At 42.1% G+C, this 26442-nt stretch overlaps 1 protein-coding gene across 3 annotated transcripts in view; it reads left to right on the top strand.

Annotated features, from left to right (window-relative positions):
- SKAP1 (src kinase associated phosphoprotein 1) overlaps nucleotides 1-26442 on the top strand; it is a 318226-nt gene that overhangs the window by 247998 nt on the left and 43786 nt on the right. For all 3 annotated transcript variants that reach the window (XM_006166116.3, XM_006166117.3, XM_006166118.2), the window contains exons 5-9: nucleotides 11086-11163; nucleotides 12895-12978; nucleotides 17035-17159; nucleotides 20735-20798; nucleotides 22979-23170. In XM_006166116.3, coding sequence (XP_006166178.1) covers nucleotides 11086-11163; nucleotides 12895-12978; nucleotides 17035-17159; nucleotides 20735-20798; nucleotides 22979-23170 — 543 coding nt within the window. The remainder of the gene's footprint in view (nucleotides 1-11085; nucleotides 11164-12894; nucleotides 12979-17034; nucleotides 17160-20734; nucleotides 20799-22978; nucleotides 23171-26442) is intronic.

Genomic DNA, 26442 nt, shown 5'->3' with positions numbered 1-26442 from the left:
AAGAGCTACGCTACTTTTGTCAGACATACATTTTAGAGACTTTTAAATAAACTTATATAGCAATACCGAGCTGCATGTCTTCTAAACTTTGCTGTTTCATCCGTCTATACCAAGTGCCGTGGAACAAAATGGATGTGCCTTCAGCTTTCTACGGTCCTGGAAAATGAACCAGTCCACTTAACAATAAATGGTGGTTGGTTCAAACACACATGACTGGTCTAGTGAAGAAGAAAAGAAAGTTGAGCTTAATGAAGTCCAGTGTCTGTGTCCCTGTGCGTGGACAGGAAAGGACGAGTGTTTTATAACTGTTTATTGGAGTTAATGGTAATAAATTCCTCACTTGTGATGCATTAACTTTAATGTTTTCATTACTTGGTGATTTAGGTTTTCCCTTTCCACGCTGTAAATCATCTTGTCCCAGTAGCAGAGCAGGTCGAGTGCCTGCCATCATGTTCATCATGTTCAGTGGGAAAAGGAATGTTCTCTTTCTCTCTCCCACTTGGTCTGACAAAGATGATTGGCTTCCTCCCGATTTGCTACTTTCTAAGTAAGCAATAAAGACAGACAGACAGACAGATGCATCCAACCACAGCATAGCCGAACGTGGCAGGGCCTAGTTTAGATGCTAGGGAAGGATGGGTCGCCATAGTAACTTTCCAAATGTATTGGGAGCTGAAGCTTTTTTTCCTTTTCCTTTTTTTTTTTTTTTCCCCCTCTGTTTGCTGAGTGTGAGCCCTTAGTTAATGAGCTGTGCAAATAGATATTGAGATTTACTGTTTTTATTTTGCAATTACAGACTTGGTGATTCGGTTGGAAACTTTTGGGTCTGGAAACATCACCCTCATTTTTCCCTCCGAATTCTTTTTCCTTGGAAAGTTCATCTCACTTCAGACTTGCCTGAGTTTTGTCAAATGAGACAGAAGAATCAAGGAAGGTTTTAAATGTCAAATTTGTAATTTCTTAAAACAGGGGAGTGATTTTTGCCCCAAGGGTACCTTATCATAGCCGGCGTCGTTTCTCTGTATCTGAGTCCATACTGCTGCGCAGATACCCACAAGCTGTCTAGGAGTGAGGTTTGGGTTGGGAGTGGCCCTTTGTCCAGTAGATGATACATACCAGGTCAACGCAACATTGCAAAGATCATTGCCTTCCCATCAGGTTCTTCTTGATGGGGTGTGAGAGTTCTCATTAGATCACCCACCCTGAAATACCCCCAGAGAATCACTATAATTAGTTCCTGAGTCTTCTTTTTTATTTTCTGCTTTGTTTGCTTTAAAAGTTTTCTCAATGCAGTGCTCTGATGATATCTAAATGTCTTTACTGGAGAGACATGGAGAGGCAAGTTTATTAGCATTCAGTTCCTCCTCCAAGTCTTTTGCTTTGGAGAGTAACTAAAACAGAGACTCCAGGATTCTGTTACCACTAATCTCCACGAAATTCACTGTCGACAGTACTAAGTGCTCAGACACACGTAGGATATTTGTGTACAGGATGCAAACTAATGTGTCTATAGAAGTTCAAAAAGAAAATACTATTTCTCAGGGTGGGAAACAAAAGAATAAGACTGAGAAATCCTAGAGGAAGCTAAGTGCTCAGCCACAGTCTATAGCTCAGAAAGGAAGCTATCCAGGGGACCAGCAGTTAGCATAATGGCTATGTCACTGGACTCCCATGTAGTTGAATACTGTTCGAGTCTCGGACCTGGTGGCTTAAACTCATGCTGGGCGCGTGTGCATGCATGCCCAAGATCCCAAGAGGAGAATGGAGGAGAAGGGATTGTGGCGTGGCCATCCCCCCTGGGGGGGGATTTCTCGCTTTCTGTCTCTCTTTCTGGTGAGTGCACACACCCTATAGCAAAAACCTCTCCAGAAAAAAAGAAAGAAAGAAAGAAAGCTATCCAGGAGGTTGAGGCAGGAGGACTGAGAATGCAAGGCCAGCCTGGGTAACATGGGTAACATAATGAGACCTCTTTCTAAAAGAAAGAAATTGCTATCAACAGCTGTTTCTGAAGAGTAATCAGACATTCATTTGTTTGTTTATTTAGGTTTTTATCATAGGGTGCATGCATTCACCAGAGAGAGAAACAGAGAAAGCTAAAGTGAGAAATCACCCCCCCAGGAGGATAACCATACCACGATCCCTTCTCCCCTCTCCTCTCAGGATTTTGGGCACAAATGCACACATGCCCTGTGTTTTTTGTTTTTTGGGTTTTGTTTTGTTTTGTTTTAAGCCACCAGGTCCATAACTCAAACTGCAGAGTCGATCATGTGGGATCCAACACCTTAACGAACATCCCACTTGCTAGTCCAAGAATTCCTGAATTGAAACAGTTTGGATATGGGGCCGGCAGATGGCGTGGTGGTTAAAGGCGCTGGACTCCCGCGTGGCCAGCCACGGTTAAAGTCTTGGACCTGATGGCTTGCTTTCTCACTTTCCCTCTCTCTCTCTCTCACTATCTAAACAAATTAGAAAAGAACAACAATAATAAAGTTTAAACAATTCTTAAAAAAAAAAAACTGTGATAAAGCTCTATGGGTTCTCAGGCTTTTGCTCATCGTAACACTGTGCTCTGACATTCATATGCTCAGTCCACTTCCATGGAACGCCCACAATTTTGAAGCAGTGCAGCTTTTTCAAGGAAATAAAGCACTGTGGAAATTCTTGATTGCCATGATTATGATCATACATCAGATGTGTTTAGTCATTGTAGACTGCAGCATAGGTAAAATAAGCTTTATTTTTAATTAACTTTTCCCCTTAAGAAAACATCGATATGCAAATGAGTGATATTATTATAAAATAACTTTAAGTCCATTCTTTCTCTACAAGTACATTATTCAAAATCTCTGCTCTTCAGTTTATCAGACTACACAAATGCGTCACGATACCATGATTTAGAAACAATGGGCTATTTTGTTGAGTTAGTCATTCTTTAAGCGGAGCCATTTACACCTACCAGATGCTGTTGATTACTGTTTATTTAGATGCTAGCATTTGTGTGTTAAAGTTATCATACCTGGACTTAGAAGGACCTTTTTCTAATCACTTTGTGTGTATGTGTGTGTGTATGCACGTTCATGCCCCAAATCCCAACAGGATGGAGAAATAGAGGAGAAGGGATTGCAGAGTGACCATTCCCCATTGGGGAATTCTCCCTTTTGCTTTCTCTGTCTGTCTTTGGTGAGTACATGCACCCTCTGGCAAGATTTTTTTTAAAAAAAAGTAGAAAAGAAATACAGGATCTTAAAATAACATCAGCATCAAGTATTAGAATAACCACACTGTACTTGTTTCTTTAAAAAAAAAATGGGGGGGATCTCTTTTGTGGGAGAGTGAAGTGAGAAGACCCTGTTTTCCCTCAATCACTTCTAGGTGTGTCTCCTCAGCTGAAGCTCAGAATATTAGAAAAAGCATGGGCTTTTCTAGCTGAGCAATCTTCAGCAAGTCATGTAATTTTACCATACCTCAGATTCCTAGTTTATAATAAAATGGAGGTGATAATAATACATACCTCATGGGAATGTTATGGGACTCAAATGAGATGTAAAAATGCTACTTGGGGCTGGACAGTGGTGCACCTCTTTAAGGATGCCTCGCATGATCTAGGGCTAGGTGAAGTTGGAGGTGGATTGTGGTGTCATGACCCTGTTGGGGTACTATCTTTCTGTCTGTCTCTCTTGCTCATGGAAGAAATATTAGGTTGTCGGAAAAGTCATAATGTATTCTTTTTCTATGCAAAAATGTGTCATGACTTTTCCAATAACCCACAGAATAAATAAACTTTTCCAAAAATGTTTAATAAGATGATTATTAAAAACTTGTTAGGGCCAGCACGTGGTGTAGTGGTTGAGGCGGCTGGATCCCACATGGTCAACTGCACAGTTTGAGTCCCTGACCCAGTGGCTTAAAAACACATGCCAGGGAGGGCCAGCAGGTGGCATGGTGGTTAAGGGCACTGGACTCCCAAATGGCTGACCACAGTCCAAGTCTGGGACTTGGCAGCTTGCTTGCTCTCTCTCTCTCTCTCTCTCTGTCCCTCTCTGGTCAAATTAAAAATAAAATAAATAAAGTTTAAAAAAAAAAAATAACAGGTACATAGGCACATGTGCCCAAAATTCCAAAAGAAGAATGGATGAGAAGGGATTGTTGTGTTGCCATCCTTTCAGGGGGATAATTTCTCACCTTCTCTCTCTCCCTCCTGTGAATACATCTGCCCTATAGCAAACTAAAACAAACAAAAACAAAACTTGTTAGTTTTTTTCTTTTTTTGCCATTTTTGTTAAGACATATTAGTTTGTAATTACTTTGTTCATCAATTATCTGTTCTTTTTTTTCTTGGTATTACTGACATAGAACCTATCATGAGTTTTCTTTATCTTCAGTGTAACAAGATTTCTTCCACAGATTTTTACTATTTGCTCTGTTATCTGACTTAGCATGTTTAAGACCTTAAAAACAATTGGGAGGATAACATGGGTTCATCAAGCTCTCTTGAAATGTTTCTGTGTACCTTTTTTAGCATTTCCTGACATCCTTTAGTCCAACTCCATTGCACTTGCTACGTTTCTTCTTAAGTCATAGCTTGTTGAAGAACTTAAATACACTGTGTTTACTTCCTTCACTTTTGCTATAGGATATCTGTCTCCATGAACATTTCCATTGAGTTAGAGCTATCTGAGTGGTTTCTGTATCTTTGAAGCTTTTTACTTTTTTCTCTATTCATGATAGAGTTTGCAAAAGAGAGTACCTTCCACAGGACCTGGTCATACTGCCATCCCCTTTCTCCCATTCTTTGGCCCCTTATACTCAGTGGGTATGTTCCATACCACCTAGGCCAGGGACTCATCCTACAGTGCCATGTGGGACCTGGCTTCTCCAGAGGCATGCCTGACCATTGAGCCCCAAAGCTAGCCTCCATCTTTGAAACTTTTAGATCCTAAGTCTATTAGGAATGACTTATAATTTTTTGCCTTATATATACTAGTCTAAGTTCCTTAACAAGTGAAGCACAAGGACCAGCAGATGGCATAGTGGTTACATCCCTGGACTCCCATATGGTCTACCACGGTTCAAGTCCCAGAACCTGTGGGTTGAAACTCACACCTGGCGCATGTGCATGTGTACGCAAGATCTCAGGAGGAGAAAGAATTGCAGCATGGCCATCTCCTCTAGGGGGTAATCTCTGGCTATCTCCTGCTGGGGGTGATTTCTTACTTTCCCTCTCACTGTCTCTGTCTCTCTCTCTCTATCTCCAGTGAGCACGTGTGCCCTAAGGCAAAAATCTCGAAAAAATAAATAAATAAAAAATAAGTGAAGCACAATGACAGAAAGGTATGTGGAGTAAGTGTAAATTCAGATGGGTATCAAATGAAACCACAGAAGTTAAAGATTTATAAGAAGCCCATCTTAAGGGAATATCTTATAGAGGAAGAGTCATTGAAACCAACTTCCCTATTAGCTTCAGAAAATGGGCATTTCTTGCCAAACACCACAAACTGATGTCATTTATTGACTGGTCCTAGAAAATTGAGAAAAAGGAAAAAAAGTAACCCAGAAAAGCAAGAAGCTAAGGAAAAGCATTAATTAACTTTTTAAAGAAGAATCAAAGCCCAAATGCAAAGAAGAGCATTTAATGAACAGATTTGGGATCAACAACCACCACACAAGAAAAAACTACCCACACCATCCTGCCTCTGATTCCCCTCTTCACCTCCGTATGTTTGCAGCATTGCGGAATGTGCATTTGTGTATGCGTCTGAAATGCACACACCAGTGATCTGTGAGTGAGCTAGAACTGCCGGTGAAACTTAACCATTCCCAGCCCTCACCATTAAAATCTCCAAGGTTTTCCTTTTCAAGAATTATTTTATTTAACTTTATTTGTTTATTTAAATTTGACCAGAGAGGGATGGGGAGGGGGTTGAGAAACCAACCTGCCAGGTTTGGGTCTCAAACCAGCACCCTTAACCACCATACCACCTACCTGTCGGCCTCAAAATCTCCAAAGTTCTTTTTTTATTTTTATTTTTGGAGAGGTTTTTGCTATAGGGCGTGTGCTCTCACCAGAAAGAGAGACAGAAAAACAGAAAGCAAGAAATCACCCCCCAGGGGGGGATGGCCATGCCACAGTCCCTTCTCCTCCATTCTCCTCTTGGGATATTGGGCACGCATGCACACGTGCCTGGCATGAGTTTAAGCCACCAGGTCCAGGACTTGAACCGCAGTCGACTACATGGGAGTCCAGTGATATACCCATTACACTAACTGCTGGTCCCTCTCCAAGGTTCTTAATACATATTATTTAGTGAAGGAACTGGAAACTTCACCGCACATGAAATTTACTCCTGGTAACTTCAGTCTCTAGGTTTGAATTAGTTTGGTCCCTTTTTTAAAAAACAGTTGAAAAGGAGCCAGCAGGTAGTGTGATGGTTGAGGTGCTGGACTCCCACATGGCCAACTACAGTTCAAGTCCTGGACCTGGTGGCTTGCTTTCTTACTTTCCTTCTCTCTCTCTGGTCAAAATAAAATAATAATAATAATGAATAAAATAATTATTTTTTAAAAATAGTTGAGAAGAACTTAAAAGGAAGGGGAAAGATGGGAGAGGTCCACAATGTAAGAGGGAGAAAGAGTTGAACAACAGATATTTTTGTAAAAACATTCATTTCCTTTTCAGGTTGATTAATCAAGAGACCAGGCCAGCTGCCTATAATGAAAGTTAGCGGGCACCTGGTTTGTCCTGCAGGGGCTGCAGCCTTTTTGTGGTGTAGCTTCCTGTGCTGCCAGCCGTGTTCTGAGGTGTTACCAACCGATTTCTCCAATTCTCTTTTCTCAGTGGGCTAGAACGCAGCTGGTTAAATAGGCCATGACTCACAGAAGCTCCCATGTCTTTTTTATTGACTACTTTATGGAAATGTATCACACTCCAAAAGGTCCCCATTGTTGTTGCTGGGCATAGCTGACTGAAGAGTCATGTATCGCACTGCGACCACCCTGTCGTTTTTTATTGCAGAGTTGAGTGTGGGTGGGACACAAGGGTTTAAAGGAATCTGGATGAGAAGAGAACGATGTCTGAGAATTTCTTTTATCTTCATCTGCCATGAAAGTTGGTGGCCATCACTTCTGGGTAACACATGTCTCTGTTGATTTTATCTTTATGGCCCCACATCCTTCAGCTAAGTGAATTTTCTTTAGATTGGCTATTCTGAGAGATTTAGTAAGTGAAGTAGCAGAGAGAGATTATGACACTAATGTAATTCTGTTTTGTGTTGATATAATGTGTTACACCCCTAGTTTTATCCAAGGGGGCCATGTATTCCAACAAATCAAAATCATTTCTATTTTTTTATTACATTGATGAAATCTTTTCTTAGGTAATTAACAAAAAGCCTCTTTTTGTTTCATCGTATACTTAAATATAAATGTTTTTACCTTAAAATAGAAACTTACACAACTGTTTGTGGCTTCTTTCTATTTAATATTGTCATGCTACGAAGCATTTGCACACTTTCCATTACATATTAAGTAGCTCTCTACAGATCTGTTTGTTTACCAGCAGGTGTGGAGTCAGGCATGTAAGACTCCTTCTGCGTCATATGCCACAGCATAGCTGGCACTGTGTGTTCTCAGGGTCACCAGTCCTTGATCAGTAGGGACCTGAGCTGACACCGAAGGAGGAGAGCGCTTGAGTGGCACAGTGGCTTCCCATCTTGGTTATCTAGATTCATCTGATAAATCATGGAGCCAATGAGATTGAGCCCCGAGTCACCTCTATGTTGAGAACAGCTCTGTTCTTTACTCACCATGCAGTGGCTGGTACAGAGAAGATAATCAAGAGAATAGAGGCTGATTTGATTATACTTTCCAATTTTTTTCCTACCACCATTCCACACTTTGCTCATATCCCTTTTTTTTTTCGATTTCCTATAAGGGGAAACCAGGCAGGAGGGTTCACCACTACAGATTCTCTCGAGTAAGAAAGCAACAGAACACATCTGACTAGGCACAAAACATGCAGCATATTGAAACAACAACAACAAAAACCCTCAATTTTCGGCTATATTACTCTTCAGAAGTCTTGCCGGTGAACGACCGAGAGAAAATCCAGCATCTCCTTCGGTGCCCAGTGTCAGTGAACCGAGCTGGACTCAGAGAGATGGTCTATGATGCTGCTGAGGCTCCTCTCCTGGAATCAGTGACTTGGAGTTCAAACCTCTCTGCTGCATGATGCCTTTGTTTTCTTGGTGGTGGCATTCTTGGGTTTCAGTTGGTGGGGAGAGAAAAGCCTCATGCTGATAATGTACTGAAAGTAAATGAAATTAAATAAGCGAAGCAGTGCTCATCACTGCTTCCTCCCCCCTGGGTAATTCAATTCAAGCTCTCTCTCTGATGGCAACTCACAGGGGCTGTCTCTGTCACCCCGCTGGGGCCTGGAGTCTTAACATCTAAATAAAAGTTTCACTCAAGCATTTTTTATGCTCCTGCCAGCAGGATCAGTGAGCTGGTGTGGGCACATTAATGTAATATTCATACTCGCAGACTCTCCCTGCACACGAGGCAATGTCTTCCCATTTTCATAATTATAGATGTTCCATAAAATGGCATTTAGATTTGCATTAAAAAAGGAGGTTTGAATTCTAATAGAACGTTTAACATGTCTTTTATGATTCAGACTCTTGGCATCTTTAACAAGAAGCTGCATCTCTAAGTTTAACAAGACCTTAAAAAAGAAAAAATAAATCTTTGAGAAGAGATGGAAACTCCAAGCTTAGGGGACCCTGTTTTCCTGATCCCTGTGTCTTTCATTTAATTTTTCTTGGCCTCCAGATGCAACTTTTTGACAGCACTTTAGAGAGGACATGCTCTCCTTCAAAGGGCCTTCTCTACCAAACCTGGCAGGTCCTCACCCCACCCAGTGCCTCCTCCTTAGTAGAATCTGCTACTGCTCTTTTGGAGAGTGTTTTCAGAGGGATAATAAGATTTTCAGAGCTTTAGGAGAAAGGAAAGAATACTAAAGAAATGAACTTTCCTTTGCTGCTTTTCATCTCATGCTTGCACCCTGAGACTCATCTGGAAAGATTTATTGTGGCAGCCACAGAGTTTGTTAACTGTAAAACACACAAGTGAAATAGCCCACGAACAAGGAAGTTGGCAATGAAGGCCAATCAGATAAAGAATCAGACTCATAAACACACTAAAAAAGAAAAAGAGGGGCTGGCAGGTAGCATGGTGGTTGACGGCCCTGGACTCCCACATGGCCAACAGTAGTTTGAGTCCCAGATCTGGTGGCTTGCTTTTTTGCTTTCTCTCTCTCTCCCCCTCTCTCTTCCCCCCCACCTCTGGTCAAATTAAAATAAATAAACAAACAGATAAATTTAAATAAAATAATTATTTAATAAAAAAGAAAAAGAGAGGCTCTTCTGATGTACATTTTTTCAATTAAGCTTAAAACAGCTTATAGAAGCAAACAATAAGTTTAATTGCATTTTAAATTCTCTTAAAATGTTATTTTAAAAAAATAGGTAAAGCATTGAACAAGGTGCTAATTCATAGCCACCACCAAATACACGTTAGTTATGGTAGGAAATGTTCAAAATCAAATTGATTGCAAAATGGTTACATCATCCAAAAGTCTCAAGATACTACATTGGTGACCGAGTCAATTTATGTGTGTTGTGCCTTATTTGGTGGTGTATTTTGTTTGCTTTATAAACATTTTAAGATGAACCATAAGAGACTTGGGTCTGAAGACTGAAAAGAATAAATATTAAGATTATAGGAGGTAGGACAAGCATTTGTCGTAATGGCTACGTCCCTGGACTCCCATATAGTCCACCGCAGTTCGAGTCATGGACCCCGTGGCTTAAACTCACTCTGGGCGCATGTGCATGTGTGCCCAAGATCCTGAGAGGAGAATGGAGAAGGGATTGCAGAGTAGCCATCCCCCCTGGGGGGTGATTTCTCACTTTCTGTCTCTCTGTCTGCCTCTGTCTTTCTGGCGAACGCACATGCCCTATAGCAGAAACCTCTCCAAAAAAAAAAAAAAAAAACGGTTACAGGAGGTGGCAGATGGTGTGGTGGTTAAGGCAGTGGAGTCCCACCATAGTTTGAGTCTCAGACCTAGCGGTTGCTTTCTCACTTTCACCCTCTCTCTCTGATCAAATTTAAAAATTAATTAATTAAACTAAATAAATCTTTTTTAAAAATGATTCTGCTAGCCCACTCCCTTAGTTTTGCCTAATTAAGAAATTACCATTGTATTCTTTAAAGCATTTGGAGTATTTTTGTTTCATTTTATGTCAGGAGGAGTAAACTTCTTTGCTTCTGTCCTTTGCTCATCTTTTCTGTAAAGTAAGTATAAACACCAGTGGAGGAAGATGGATTAGGATCTTGACTTCTCCATAAATTTGTACCTAACGAGGCTAATTGAAAGCCAAGAATGTTAGCAGCACACAATTAAAAGCTAATATCAGTTCCACATCTTCCTTTGTTCAGGCTTCTATGAGTCTTAGACTCTTTATACTTTGAAGAAACCACGATTTGGTGTTATTGCTAAGTTCAGCTTACACAGCATTTCTTTGTGTGAACTTAATAAAATTTATGTTCTTAAAGGTAGCTTTCTGGTTTGTTTTTTTTTGGGGGGGGGGAGTATGTGTTTTTGCTCCCTCTGAGGTGACTTGTGTTTATGGTGGAGTCTATCACTCATTAAAGCTTGTCTGTGCTATTCATTTGACTTTTGATTATCTCAATGTGGATTATCCAATTTGGAGCTTATATCCACAACAAATTCTTAATTCTCTGGAGTTCTTTTCCTGCCAATCAGTACATATTTAGGCTATCTCCCCTGGCCACAAACTAGTGTATGTTTAGATCATTTTAAGCAATTTTAGTATTAGATATAATTAGGAAGAAAGATAATTAACTTTTCCCCCAATCATACAGAAATTGTTTTATTTTGCACTGGGTTTATGCAATTGCCCTTCTGTACCCCATCATTAATGTGGATTATCTAAAGTAGCCTAAATAAATGAAAATTTTGTCGTGTTTTTAGGAAAGCTTTTTGTGATGATTATTATCTTTTTTCAGGAATGGAAGACATCCTAAAAGGAGCTCAAGAGCTTGATAACATCATCAAGCAAGGGTACCTGGAGAAGAAAAGCAAAGGTATTAATCAGATTCTCAGGAAGACATTCCAGGAAGGGAAGGATAAAGGAGGAAAACAGGACCAACAGATGGAGTGCCTTTTCTGTGTCCAGTACCATACTAGGCAGGTCTAGGGCAAAAGCAAGGCAAAGGCAGAAAAGAACCCCGGTGTCTATAAACTGAAGAGGTGGCCCAGGTTTCAGCAGACTGAGCTTCAACAGGCGCCATGCTCCCATCGTGTCCCCAACACCTAGCACACAACGGTGCTTAATAAAACAATGAATGAATGATACTCTTGTCTTCATCTCTCAGTTTGCTCCCATAAAGAGTAAAACTGTTGCTGAGAGTATAGTTTTTAACTTTTTTTTAAAAAAATTTGCTTTGGGGGAACCAGCAGTTAGCGTAATGGCTATGTCACTGGACTCCCACGTAGTCAACTGCGGTTCACGTCCCAGACCCGGTGGCTTAAAACTCACTCCGGGCACGTGTGCATGCGTGCCCAAGATCCCGGGAGGAGAATGGAGGAGAAGGGATTGCAGCGTGACCATCCCCCCTGGGGGGGTGATTTCTCGCTTTCTGTCTCTCTGTCTCTCTCTGTCTGTCTGGTGAGCGCACGTACCCTATAGTGAAAACCTCTCCAAAAAAAAAAAAATTTGCTTTGGAGCACGTGCACTCATTGGGGAAAGAGAGAGGAAAGTGAGGAAGTATCCCTGGGGGGCTGGCCGTGCCGCAATCCCTTCTTCACTCTTTTCTCAAGATTCTGGACATGCACGCACAAGCGCCAGGTGTGTTTTTCAAACTGCAGGGCTGGAACCTGAACCACACAGTCACCATATGGGATCCAACCGCCTTAACCACCACACCACTGGCTGGCTGGTCAGAATGTAGTTTTTATATCATATGTGAAGTAACCTACTTTCAAATTTCAGTTAAGCCCAATTCTTGACCTTTAACCATTCAATTATTGGGTCATCAGAAAAGTCATAACATACTTTTTAATGTTTTTCTATGCAAAAATGCCTTAAGGCTTTTTCTTTTCTTTTTTTTTTTTGAAAGATTTTTCCTGTAGGATGCATGCACTTGCTGGAGAGCCAGAAAGCAAGAAATCACCCCTGAGAGAGAATGGCTACACAGCAATCCCTCCTCCATTTTCCTCTTGGGATTTTGGGCACACACATACACACACACACACACATACCTGGCCTGAATTTTAAGGGCACTCAAACCGCGGTCAACTACACAGGTGTCCAGCAACGTAACCATTATGCTGGTTATGTCTGGTCCCGCATCATGACTTTTCTGATGACCCAGTAGAATAAGTATTAGGGATAGGATCTCGGGTTTAATGTTCAACAGGCAAATTGGCAAGTTGTATTGCAAAAACCAATTGTCTCATGGGCATGGCCTGGAGTATCATTTTAGTTCGTTGAAGACAGCACATAAAGATACCATAGAAAATTTGGGAAGTACAGGAAAAGATTAGAACCTGAAAAACATGAAGGAAGCCAGATGAAAAGACAGCTGCAAGGACACAGAGCAGGCAAACCTGTTTAGAACTTAGACCTTTAACTGAGCTAGTCCTGTGAACTCAGTCAATATGGGATAACCTGTGGGAGTGAAAGGGAGGGCTTTACAGTCCATTAACCTGGGAAATAAAACAATAACACAGTGGACCGTGTGTTGTTGGATTTTACGGACTCTTCAGTGACTATAGTTACCTGAATTTATGTCCCTTACTGCTGTTCCATTTAGATCATAGTTTCTTTGGATCCGAGTGGCAGAAGCGATGGTGTGTTGTCAGCAGAGGCTTCTTCTACTACTATGCTAATGAGAAAAGTAAGTGTTCTTCATTCGCACAGCAGCATCTCACTCCTGGATGCAAGCACTTTGTAAATTCTCAAGTACTTAGATCTCAAGATAGCAGTCCTTAACTAACACCTATCTAGGGACAAGCTTGGGAAATAAATAGGCTTGAGAAGGTAGTACCTTGCCCATTACCAAAAACAGAGACCAATTTAGAAATTAGCTGCCCTTTAAACACTATTTGTGGTCACCATGTAAAGGGATTATCTTTTATTATAATTAATAACAGAACATAATCAAAATGGAATGTTTTGTCATTCTTTTAATTTTTTTCATTTAAAAAAAAAATTTGTGGGACCAGCAGTTAGCATAATGGCTGTGTCGCGGGACTCCCATGTAGTTGACCACAGTCCGAGTCCCAGACCCGGTGGCTTAAACTCACACCGAGTACGTGTACGTGCGTGCCCAAGATCCCGTGAGGAGAATGGGGGAGAAGGGATTGCGTTGTGGCCATCCCCCCTGGCGAGTGATTTCTCACTTTCTGTCTCTCCGTCTCTCTCTTTCTGGCGAGTGTACATGCCCTATAGCAAGAAACTCTCAAAAAAAAAAAAAAAACCAATTTGCTGTAGGGCATGTATACTCTCTCAACGGAGAGACAGAGAAAGAAAATGAGAAAGGAAACATCCCCCCCCAGAGGGGTGGCCACACCACAATCCCTTCTCCTCCATTCTCCTTTTGGGATTTTGGGCATGTACATGTACCTGGTATGTTTCTCAAGCCATTGGGTCTAGGAACTTGAACTACATAGTCAGTCAAATTGGATCAGCCACTTTAACCACCATGTCACCTACTGGTCCCATGTTTTGGCATTCCAAAAAAAAAAAAACCACTTAGAATTCTTTGTAAGTATTAATAACTAAAAGCTAGAATATTGGACCAGCAGTTGGCATAATGGCTATGTCACTGGACTCCCATGTAGTCGACCACAGTTCGAGTCCCGGACCCGATGGCTTAAACTCACACCAGGCATGTGTGTGTGTGTGTGTGTGTGTGTGTGTGCCCAAGATCCCAAGAGGAGAATGGAGAAGAAGGGATTGCGGTGTGGCCATCCCCCCTGGGGGGTGATTTCTCGCTTTCTGTCTCTCTGTCTCTCTCCCTGTCTTCCTGGCGAGTGCACGTGCCCTATAACAAATACCTCTCCAAAATAAAGAGACTAGATATCCAGGCATTGAGAGAAGAGTAAGTTTGGAAATAAACAAATAAATAAATAAATAAAAGCTAGAATATTGAAGCTAATTAATTCTGAGAAAGATTTAAACAGCTTAACAATAGCCCAGAGATAGACTCCTAGAGCTCAAACTCCCGAGGAGCATGCTCCAAACTTGATTCTACTGACTACTGGGAACTAGTCCAGTGGACATCTCTGGAGCCATGGAGTACTGAGACCCAAATGGTTGCTGTGCCCAGGAGACACCCTTCAGCCAGATGGCAGCAGCAGCAAAGTGTTGACTCAGGCCAGAGAGGCAGTTTCCTAATGAGCTGCTGCTGACTCAGTCAAGCACAGCACGTAGGCGCTATCCCTGGAAGGCCTCGTCCAGGTTTAACACAGTTGCTCGGTTCATAAGAAGGACTGGAGGATATAAGCACAATTGGAGGCAGTTACAAACAGATACATGCTAAAAATTATTATTGCAGATAAATGCAAACTGTGAAATGTGGGCTACTCTTCTGCAGAGGTGGGCTGCTCCCAGAGTAATTCCAGGAAGGGAGAGGAAGGCCCAGTAAATAAAGCATCAGGACCCAGCTGCCGCAGCTCAGCAGGCTAGAACTGCATGGGAGGCCCAGGTTCAGTCCCCAGCCCATGCTAAAAGCTGGACCTGGTGACACACACCGCACTGTCACAGAATCCTCTTCTTAAGCTTCCCGAGTCGTCCTGGCTCCTCAGGAGGCTGAGGCAGGAGGATCACAATATAGTAAGACCTGTCTAAAAAATGTATTCATCCATTCATTAAAAGCAGGGGCTTTATTTATTTATGTGCACGGCTTTCCTAAGCTCCATCACCTTCATACATAGGTCAGTGATACAGATAGAGTAGATCTCTATCTGTATCTTTTGCCTTCCAATCACTTCCATTTTTTACTTTTTTCTGAAACTTACTCTTCTTCCAATGCCTGGATATCTAGTCTAGGGAATAACTAGACACCCGCCCACTTGGCTTGGTTCTTCTTACACCTTTGGCACTAAGGTAGCATAAAGAACTAACAACTTTGCCAGATAACTTGGAATCCTTAAGAGATGCCCCCGGGGTTTGTGACAGTTGCTCCACTCTGCCTCTCTGCCTGCTGGAGGAATCGCCTTCCATCCCACCATCCCGGATTCCTCAGAACCTTTCCCTTTTGGAGTGAAGTGTGAACTCCTACTTGGAAATGACAGCAGCGTAGTTTGAAAGCTAGTAAAAAGTCCCATGTGTCCTTCCAATCTCCATCCCACTCTCAAATCCAACATCCATGATTTCTCTAAATTCTAGGAGTTATTTTCTTAATAACTTTTTTACTTTTAAACTAACGTGACATTTGTGTCATCGTAAAAATGCTCACCATTCTCTTTTGTTTCTTTCATGAGAATGAGAGACAGAGAAAGAAGAAGATAAGTATCCTCAACCAGATCTCCCATAGAGCCTTCCCAACCAATTAGGGTCACGGGAGTACGTGTCCTGCACGTATGGATCAACCAGGGAGTTGATCCCGTGCTCTTCCACAGGGATCCAGCATCATTTGTGCAGCACATTGCTGCCGCACCACTGAGCTGGTCCCCTTGCATTTAAACAAGTGGTCGGCATATCTGGATATAAAACCAGGTATTGTGTCTGTTCATTCAGAATCCTTTATACTCACAGTGAGAGGAGGGAGGGAGAGCAAGAGCAGGGGACTCAGGGACTTTTATTGGCCATTTTGCTGTCAGGGTGAAATAAAATCTGGTGACCAAAGAAACAACAAAACATTTTAGTGGCCAGTTAGAACAAGGAGAGATACTTTAACAAAAAAGATTCTGGTGTCAAAAAGCACTGTTGCATGGCTCCCTTCTCGCCAGTTACTCCTTATTGTGCCCAGGACATTTTCTTAGTAAGTGTAGTGTTGGCGTATTTCTTTCGGCTCAACCAGGTGAGGACCGTGTTCTTTCTCTTCCTGTTCTTAAGTATTGTCAACCCACTGCCATCCCGCTCATCATCCTCATCCTCCTCCTCCTCATCATCATCAAAAGCATTTACTAAGCAATTCATTCCACATGATACAGGACACAAAGCATCGCCCAGATGCTGCGGTTGCTGTCCTCTGTGTTCTGTCTGAACGGCACAGTGAGGTCGCAACATCCTGAGTGCCACTTCCTCTTTTTCTGCATTTAATATTTTTGTTTTCAAAACAGGGGTGACAAGCACAATAGTCTTTTCCATCACTTAGAGTCCTTTTCCTTTTATCTCTTTCCTCATCATCTAATGCTTCTCAGTAGTACTCCGCTACTTCCCCATTTGACCTTTTGGAAGGAGGATGAAATACTGAGTTTTAATTATTCTCTCTCCAGCATAAATTCCCACCTGACCAGCAGGGGTGGGGGATAGCAGTTTAGCCCAAATGCCACCCAGGGCCAGGGAGGAGATTCTGGGACCTTATAATGCCCCCACTGCGCTATCATCCCTCCCCTCGAATGTGAGCTCTGCTGGCCCTGATAATAATGTTTTCACTCTGGAATAGCCTTCAAGAGCCTCACGTTTACAGCCACGCTCTCCCTGCTGTAATAATTCCTTCTCTCTGTTATTATAGATCTCTTAACATTCTAATAAATTCTCTGTCTCTGTTGTACTCTTTTGGCAAAATAACCTTTCATGTTGCATTTCCCTAGCTTGGCAGTGATATCTGCCTCACTGTCGCGGTCGCCTCTTCTGAAGCTTCCCTAATAACCTTTCCTTGACTATTGTGGTTCCTCAGGGATGTAACAGCTGTTCCTAGGCTTTTATTTTACATACCAGAGAAGATGCCTTCCCTTGGCAGTTGCCTTCCTCTGGGGATACAGGAAGCTTTTCTGTCTTGCAGGCAAGCAGCCCAAAGGGACCTTCCTCATTAAAGGCTACAGTGTTCGGATGGCCCCCCACCTGCGAAGAGATTCCAAGAAAGAATCCTGCTTTGAACTGACCTCCCACGATAGGCGCAGCTATGAGGTAGGATGCGCTGAGATGGGGATCCTCATTAGGGTTGCAGTTTCGTTCCATGTTGCACGTGAGTCATGGTCACTATGCCGGGTTCCATCCTTTCATTGTTTCCTGCTCATTTCTCACCAACTGAGACCCTCTCCCTTGACATGTCCTCACTATTGCCATGCCATGCCATGCTTCCCGTTCTCCCTGTCACCACACTCCTCAGAGACTGCCTTTGCTTGGCTTCCATCTCTTCCCATTCCTCCCCTTCTCAGTCTGCCCCACAGGTGAGATTCCCGTTGACTGCAGCACACAAGCCAGTTCCTTACTTACAGTCTCTAAATGCATGGCTCTCATTCCCATTCTCTTTATTTTTCAACTAATTTATCTTCGCTCCCTTCCACAAAAATCTACAAAGAGGAAATACAACTGGATATGAAAAATGGTTTATTTTTCTCTATTGGTCTTGCTATCCAAAATAGCCATCCTGTGTGTGTAGATGCTGCATATCCATGGAGTATTTCTAAGATACTGGTGACAATGTGATTGAGTACTAACAATGATAGCTGAGGGAGTGAGGACCTGGCTGGGGCGAGAAAGACATATTCTGCACTCTGTTCATTTTTCTACATTTTTGGACATTGACCTCATGTATTGACTACCTATTACAGAATTAAGTAATGTAATAAAAATTCTATGACTACAGAATATAGCAATGTTCACCAAAAATGTATTTTTACGTGTATATATATATGTGTTGTTTTCTATTTGTTGGTAATTGCTGTCTTATCACAATTTTACTATAGAAACTTAGAAACCTTTTAACTAACTTAAGACAAAGATAAAAACTCATGCTAAGATTAAATTACCATCCAAGTAAACCCTTTGACTCTTCAAATTTTTCTCAGCATTTGTCTTTTTATATTTCCACAGTATTTTAACCCTACTTTGATAAAAATGACCTAGGTCTTTATTATGTAATTTCCAGGGATTCTTTTTTATTTAAACTAAAGCTTTCCCAAAGAGTCCATAAGTAGATATAATAAATATATAATACACTGAATGTGTTTCTAAGTTATGATTACTGAAAAGTGTTGATGCCACATCAAGATATAAAGGTTTATATGACAAGTCTAAACCAGTGTCCCTAGAGATTTTTTGTAGAAATGCACTTTAAGAAACCAAGAGTGAAGAAGAAATAAAGAAAAGAGACCAAGGGTGACAATGTCTATTAATAAGTATCCTGCAGGAAACTAGGTTCTTTAGACAGCATATATCTTTATCTTATCCTTATGGCCAGACAGATAATTAGATGTTTTTCAGGAACAGTTATTTCAAGTTGATTAATTTGAAATAAAACATGCTAAAGGTTGATGCTTGACTGGTCTGTTTTGTCAATCAAAGCCTAGTTTATTTACTTTTCTTCTTTGGCCCATTGAATCCAAATCGTTACTATGAAATATGGATTATTTTTCTACAGTATCCTTTGGATCTTTCTCTTCTTATTTATTCTCACAGCCACCAAAATATTTAAGTTCCTATCGCTTCATCCAGAAGACTAAAGAGCCTCCTCCTTGGTCTTCTGTCTCCAAATCTCCCTATTCCCATCCGTTCTCTACACTACTGTTGAGAAAACCCCCACTCCACTCCCTTTGCTAGAATCAGTAGTGGCGTCCTACTGCCTGCTTTATGTCTGAACTTCTGGTGCTCAGAGCCCTTTTATCAGCTCTTCTCAGACCCCAACTCTCAACTTCATCTGTTACTGTTTTCTACTCAAGGTGATCTGCCTATCCTTCTCGTACATGATGTTCTCATCCCTGTTCCTTTTTTTAAAAAAATTTCGGCAGAGGGTGCATGTGCCCAACAGAGACAGACAGAGAAGGAAAGTGAAAAATCACTCCCATGGGGACTGATCACACTGCAATCCCTTCTCCTTCATTTCTCCCTCCTTTTGAGATTTTGGGTATGGATGCTCACATACTTGGTGTGTTTCTCAAGCTGCCAGGTCTGGGACTTGAATTGTGTGTTGACCATCGGGGATCCAGCTGCCTTAACCATCATGCAATGGGCTGGCCCTCTTTTAAAAGAGATTTTTGCAGTGTGCTCACTGGAGAGACAGAGACAGAGAGCAGAAAGTGAGAAGTCACCCCCCGCAGGGGGGATGGCCACACTACAATCCCTTCTCCTCCATTCTCCCCTTGGGATTTTGAGCACAGACGCACACATGCCCAGTGTGAATTTTAAATCTCCAGGTCCAGGACTCAAACCACAGTTGACTATGTGTGACTCCAGCAACATAACCATTATGCCATCTACTGGCCCCCTTTAAAATTTTTTTTTAATTTCTTTTTTCTGAGAGAGAGAGAGAGAACACCCTTCCCCAACAGGGTCCCCATGCTGAGATCCATCCCCAGTCTCAGCTGGCTCAGGTCAGAGTCATGTGCACATATACCTGGCATATTCAGAGAGGTCCCAGAATGCGAACCCAAAAGCTTTCCCATATGGGTCCAGTTGTGTTACCACTGCGCCACCACCATTTCCCTCCTACTGTTTCCACGCGATTCTCCCTACTTGATTCTCCCAACTCCCTCCACCAGTTTTAAAATCCAACCAAAACAGTATTACTTTGGCAAACTGTCTTGATATACTCGAGGCAACAATAAGCATTCCCTGTCTCCTCTCAAAAACCATTTATCAAATACAACTCCTTTTGGGACCAGCAGTTAGCATAATGGCTATGTTGCTGGACTCCCATGTAGTCAACCGCGGTTCACATCCCGGACCCAGTGGCTTAAAACTCACGCCGGGCGAATGTGCATGCGTGCCCAAGATCCCTAGAGGAGAATGGAGGAGAAGGGGTTGCGGTGTGGCCATCCCCCCTGGGGGGGGATTTCTCGCTTTCTATCTCTCTGTCTCTCTCTGGCTGGCTGGCGAGCGCACGCGCCCTATAGAAAAAAAAAAAAAAACTCTAAAAAAAAAACACAACTCCTTTGTAGTGTTCCCATTCGTGTGTGTACTGGCCTGCCTTTCTTCTCCAAACACTTTCTCAAATAATCGCCTGGTAAAAGAATAGACAATTAAATAAGTGAGTGCACATGGGCTTGAATGTCTGGATTTAAAGAGCTGTCATCTCTATATATGCAAAATTGCTGGGGCAAGCCGGTGCATGATGAAGGTGGCTGGATCCCACATGGCCAACTGCATGATTCAAGATCCAGACCTGGTGACTTGGAAAACTTGCAAGGCGCATGTGTGTTTGTGCTCAAAGTCCGAGAAGAGAATAAAGGAGAAGGAATTGTGGCGTGACCATCTCCCCAAGGAGGTGCTTTCTTACTTCCTTTCTCTCTCTCTTTTTCTCTCCTGCTCTCTCTCTGGCGAGCACACACACATTATATCCTTTGGAACTTTAAAAAAAGAAATTGATGAAGGAAAAATATCAGTTTGAGTGACATACTTTTGTCTTTTTTCTGAATGTTAAGTAGACAGAAAATCCTGAGCTTTAAATTTGATTCTGAAACTCACAGGTTCTTCCCCTTGAAGAGGATTCATGGAAATTTTAATAAAGATCATAAATTAATTCATTGATTTTTTTTCTCTAGTTTACAGCTACTAGTCCAGCTGAAGCCAGAGACTGGGTGGATCAAATAAGCTTCTTGTTAAAAGGTAAGTGTCATTGTTACAAAAATAACATTTGTGTGACTTTTCAGCTGAAGTTATGTTGCATAAATATAATCTAAAAAATGTATTTTTTTTTGCTCTTTCTCACCTCTACCCTCCCTACCTTATCCCCCATATTATAATAAAATAATAGTACCGTGTATGAGTCAGGAGGTAAAGAGATTATTAACCTGGAGATAATTTCTGGTATCATAGTTCATCTGCCTGCCTATAGACATAATCACTAGGAAGTATTCATAATCACTAGAAAAGTGATTCTAAAAATCAGTTCAGCCCAATTCAGTGTCTACTAACTAACCTCTTATATTCTGGAAAGGAAATTTATGATATCCAACTAAAGGCATCTATTAATAGTTTCAGTTAAGATCCAAAAATCTTCTTGTTTTAGTCTTAGGAAGAAGTAGAAATCTAAACTAGTCTGGGTGGCCTTCAGGGACATCGGACATTAGAAACAAATTACTATTTCTCAACCCGCAGTAAAAATGCTCCTTGCCTTGAGATGGGGAGAGTCCTGCCTGAAGATGTTAAATGACTGCTCTTAGAGTACCCTCTACTGGCCAGCCAGTAGGCACAGCAGTAACGGTGGCCCAGAAAGCCTCATCTGGGAGTGGCCTGGCAGGTGGATGTAGCCAACCTTGAGCGTGTCACTTGGCATCAGATAACCCTCATCTACTCTCATGGTAGGACCCTGCTTCTGCAGAAAGGCAGACATGCCAACTTAATACCTGGCCTAGGTCTTGACCTGAGGAGATGCATGTCAACCTAAAATCACCAAGTCTTTTTATCTCTGCTATTCATTCTGCCATGAGATTTTATTGTGGGTAGAAAGAAGAAAGCATCAGAGCTTTAATTACAAGAATTGCCTGAGTAAAATACTCAGTTATGCCTTTGATACCACAAAAACAAACTACTGCATCTACCAACAGCGTCATGTATAATAGACTGGAACTAGGCAAACATGAACATTGATGGCGAGACTACAGGGTACACTCCTCTCATCTAGGTGCCTTGGATTTATGCGTGTAATATACCCCTAAGTGTGTAAACCTCAATAAAACTCAAAGCAGCTTTATTGAGCTGTACCCTGTGGTACTTTCAGAATCCCACATTGAAAAAATTATTCATTCCATTTTATTTTAAAACAAACAAAATAATAACATATGGTTTAAGCCACAAATGTGTCTTTGATTCTTTTCTCATATGAGGTGGCACCAGAATTCAGATGAAAATTGTTACAGAATCTTTATTAAAAGCCTAATCAAGCCAAACAGTTTTATTGGGTTTTGAAATGAACATTGGTGTCTCTCCATCCTTTCCTTCCCCAGAGCATGCTGACGGCACTTGCCCATCCTGCAGAGGCCCCTCAGCAGGGTTTCAGAGAGCACTTTGTACTACCCGTCAGAGAGTGAACCTTCCCAGTTCCCCATTAAAATTTAAAAAAATAAAATAAAATAAAAAATAAAACCAATCTCTCCCCCCTGCCCTGGTGCTCCCTGGTGCTGTAATGGCTCATCATCCCCTATGCAGTGACCCACTTTAAGGTCAGCCAGACGGTACAGTTGCAAAAGGACATGATAACTATGTCATTTGGTCTTGTATTACTGTTATATTTTTCTATACCCCATTTCTTTTCTTTTTTTTTTTTTTTTTTGACAATATTTCTCTCCACAAGCAAGCTTTTCTGAAATTCTGCTGTGAAATCACTGGGGAGATGGGTTTCTGACAGCTGAGATACCCTTTGGAAGTCAGCATAGCTCCTACAGCTCTGTACATCCTGGAGATCCCCTGGCCCTCACTCACCCTTCGGTTTTCTCCCTGATGAGTAGTGTGTGGCATGCTGGCATTTCCTCTTCTGACCTATTTTCTTGCCTTTGCCTTATGTTCTCATTCACACATCCATACTTTTCAGAGCTGCTTCATCCCGATCAAGTTTTATTGCAAAGAAGGATTTATGTTGATGGTTTAAACCTGATGCTAGTCTGGCCTTTCCTGTAGATTTCCTGCCACCAACGCCCACATTAGAAATAACAGCACTTAACCTAGTCTTCCATTTTCTTTTGACATGTTTTATTCTCATGCCTCTTCCTCCTCCTTTTCCATGTTTCCTTCCCGGCCTTTTTCTTTTCTTTTCCTCCTTATTTTAATTCTCATCTTTGCCTTGATAGATCTGAGCTCCTTAACCATTCCATATGAAGAAGAAGAGGAAGAAGGAGTGGAAGAAGAGACGTATGATGACATAGATGGTTTTGACTCCTCAAATTCTGGTTCCCAGTGCAGACCCATTATCTTGCCTGGGAATGTGGGGATAAAAGAGCCTTCAGGAGAAAAAGAAGAAGATATTTATGAAGTCTTACCAGGTGAGAGATTTCATCTTCTAATTATCTTCTATTAATTCCAGAAACTTTTAACCTGGTGGAAGAGTATAACTTTGAAAACTCCAAAGTGGGGACCAGCAATTGGTGTAATGGCTATGTCACTGGACTCCCATGTAGCCGATCGCAGTTTGAGTCCTGGGCCCTGTGGCTTAAACTCACACCGGGCACGTGTGTGTGTGTGCACAAAATCCTGAGAGGACAATGGAGGAGAAGGAATTGTGGTGTGGCCATCCCCCGTGGGGGGCAATTTCTCACTCTGTCTCTCTGGTGAGCGCACGCACCCTATAACAAATACCTCTCAAAAAAAAAAGAAAAGAAAAGAAAGAAAGAAAAAGAAAAGAAAAGAAAACTCTGAATGGAAGCCAAATCTAACTTTGCTCCTCTGCAGGAGAGAATGTAGGAAAGTTGATTCCCAGTGTAGAGGCTCTCCTCCACTCTGGGAACAAGATGAATTAAATCAAGGAGTGTCTTTCAGCTGTGACATGTGATATACTTAATTATATGTGTCAACAAGGTTAAAGAATAAAGAATACTCATGTTGACTTTTATTGGTTTACTGTGAGTTTCAGGGTGAGTCATCAACTATTTCATTTCAGCTTCTTTTCTGAATAATCGTGAGACTAATGGAAAGCTGCCTCAAAATTATGAAGGATTTCAAAAGCCTGAAATATATAATGCTGGCAGTCCTTTTTAGTGAAGCAGTAGAACCCTATCAGAGCACTACTCATTATTACCTAGTTCCGATATACCACGAATCGCATCACATCTCTTAAAAATAAGCCTCACATGTGTCCTCTGCCCACCATTGCAGCAGGTCTAGTCTATACAGTTCTTTTCCCCAAAGGTATGATAACTAGCATCGCAGAGAATGTAGAGTCATCACTGCTTCCCCGTAGCCACTTCTGGTGGGGATGACAGCAGCTGGTGAACAGTGCAGAGCCCAGTGGGGGCCAGACTGTGGAAAACTGAAGCTCAATCCTTTTAATTGTGAGGTAGTTAGACCACAGGAATGCTGACTCTTCGAGTCCATTCAGAAAGATCGCTCCTGTGGAAATTTGCCAGGAGTTCAGTGCTCTGCTGAGAAATTCAAGTTAAGCCTAAATTTATTGCAGTGGAAACCTCAATCCCTGATGAACCTAGGAACTAAGGTGAATCTAACAGTCAAGGTCCCTGAAGAAAGTGCTGGTTACCAAAAGTGTTTTCAGTTAGCAACTTGTATTTCCTAAGAGAGACCAACCCTCTCAACACTGCAATGGTCTCTTCCCTGGGGGGAGAAACCATGTCATTGTCTCCTGAGTCAAGAAACAGGACTGTGGCCCCACGTCCCCTCCCTGTGGGGACTTCACCCACCAAGGAGAACCTGCTTCTTCTCCTAGCACTTCCAGCCTCTGCCTGTCCTGACTTCCCCAGCCTTTTTGTTGTGTTTTATTATGCAAATGATATCTTGGTTGAGGTCGAGCCATTTCTCGTGTCTGAAGTTAAAAAAAAAAATGATAATTTCCTCAGCAAGTCATCGTCGTTAATGAAGTTTTACAAAAACAGATACAACCAAAGGAAAATAAAATTTCACAGGTGATAAATTTTTCCAATTTCCCTGGCAGAATTCGATAGGATTGTTAAATTAAGAGTGAAGGTGTCTGTTAGAAAGCAACGAGCAGTGATGGGTAATTTTATAGAGTGGAAAATTGAATCAAATTGCTACATTAAAACACAGCTCCTCTGAGAATCTTCCCTTTCACAGTCTGCTCCATTGCAACAGCAGGGTGCAGAAATGGATCTAATTCACAATACTCCCTAAAAGGAGATACACTCCCCAACTTGGCTGGAATCTTCCTAGTGAGCTCACATTGTGTTTGCTCTTACCTGGGCTTGGAGAAATATCCAGGTGACACTTCACTTTGAGTTACAGCTATGGAAGAGTGCTCTAGGAAAACCTCCTGAACCACTCAGCCTTCTGGGCTGCAAAGAAAGGGCCTTTTTATGCACCATGTCTAGGTCTCAAAGGAGCCAGAGAGGAAGGAACCGATGCCCAGAGACACAGATCAAAAGAGAGCAAAAGAAAAAGTCCTCAGAAAATGAAATGAGTTTGGGACCCTCAGCTTCCCTCAAGTAGAAGCAATAGATGTATGATTAACTTCCTAAAAATCATCTTTCTCCCACCTCCTAAACTCCTACCCTAAAGCCACTGCAGCACTGCCCCAGGTATCAGGGCGTTCCTCTTCATTTCCCACCCGCTCATGTGTTGGGGTGGACACAATGGCCTGGAGACTAGCCTGCCTTCCTGAAGGAGCTGCTTAGCTTGTGCCCACAACTACTGCCTATCAGAAGTGAGGACCATCACACAGTAGGAAAGCCAGAGCCCCTTCCTGCAGGTTAGGTAACAATAGCCAACTTGCCTATGAGTTTCTAAAAGACAGTGCTGTACCCAGCCAGGATATCTTTCCCAAGAGCCTTCTATCCATCACAGTTCTTAAAGACTGCACTGGAGAGGCTGGCAGGTGGCATGGTGGTTAAGGGTGCTGGACTCCCACATGGCCGAATGTGGTTCGAGTCCCAGACCTGGCAGCTTGCTTTCTTACTTTCTCTTTCTCTTTCTCTCTGTCCCTCTTCAATCAAATTTAAATAAATAAAGTTACGCACGCACACGCTCTGGAGGGTCCTATGGTGCCACAGCAGTAAGACACAATGCTCTGTGGGGCTGACCCACATGGGAAAGCTCGAGGTTTTCATCTGGAGACCTCCCTGAGCACATTCCCATGGTCCAGGGCTGGCTGAAGCTAGGGATAGATCATGACATCCAGACTTTGTTGAGAGTTCTGTCTCTCTCATTCTTGCTCTTCTCCTTTCCCTGTCTCTCTTTCATTCATAGAAGAAATAAGTAAACTTTAAATACACACACAAAAAGAAGATAGGTGGGATGTCAATGAATTTACATTTAATTATGAATATTTTGGCCATAAGTCTCCATCACCCAGCTCTCCTTCTGCTCTGCCCAGCTTGTTGCTTCTGAAATTGCTGTAGGAGTTTTGCATGTGCCACACCACCAGTCCTGGAGGGAATGTGAAGAGACCTAACATTGTCCCCCCTGGGCTGCCACTTCACAAGACCACCTCGGGTAACGCAGGCCCAAGTACTGGCTCTAAGTCAGGATGGCTGCGCCCTACCACCTGCCAGCTGTGAGACCTTCAGCAAGTTATTTACCCCCTCTGTCTGATTGCTCTCCTACCCTTTAAAATGAGAAAAACAGCAGTGGC

Source organism: Tupaia chinensis, unplaced genomic scaffold (assembly GCF_000334495.1).
Source record: "Tupaia chinensis unplaced genomic scaffold, TupChi_1.0 Scaffold144171_1, whole genome shotgun sequence".
In the NCBI taxonomy this organism is placed as follows: domain Eukaryota; kingdom Metazoa; phylum Chordata; class Mammalia; order Scandentia; family Tupaiidae; genus Tupaia; species Tupaia belangeri.
Note: the sequence above shows the minus strand (reverse complement) of the source record. Positions and strands in the feature narration are given on the sequence as shown.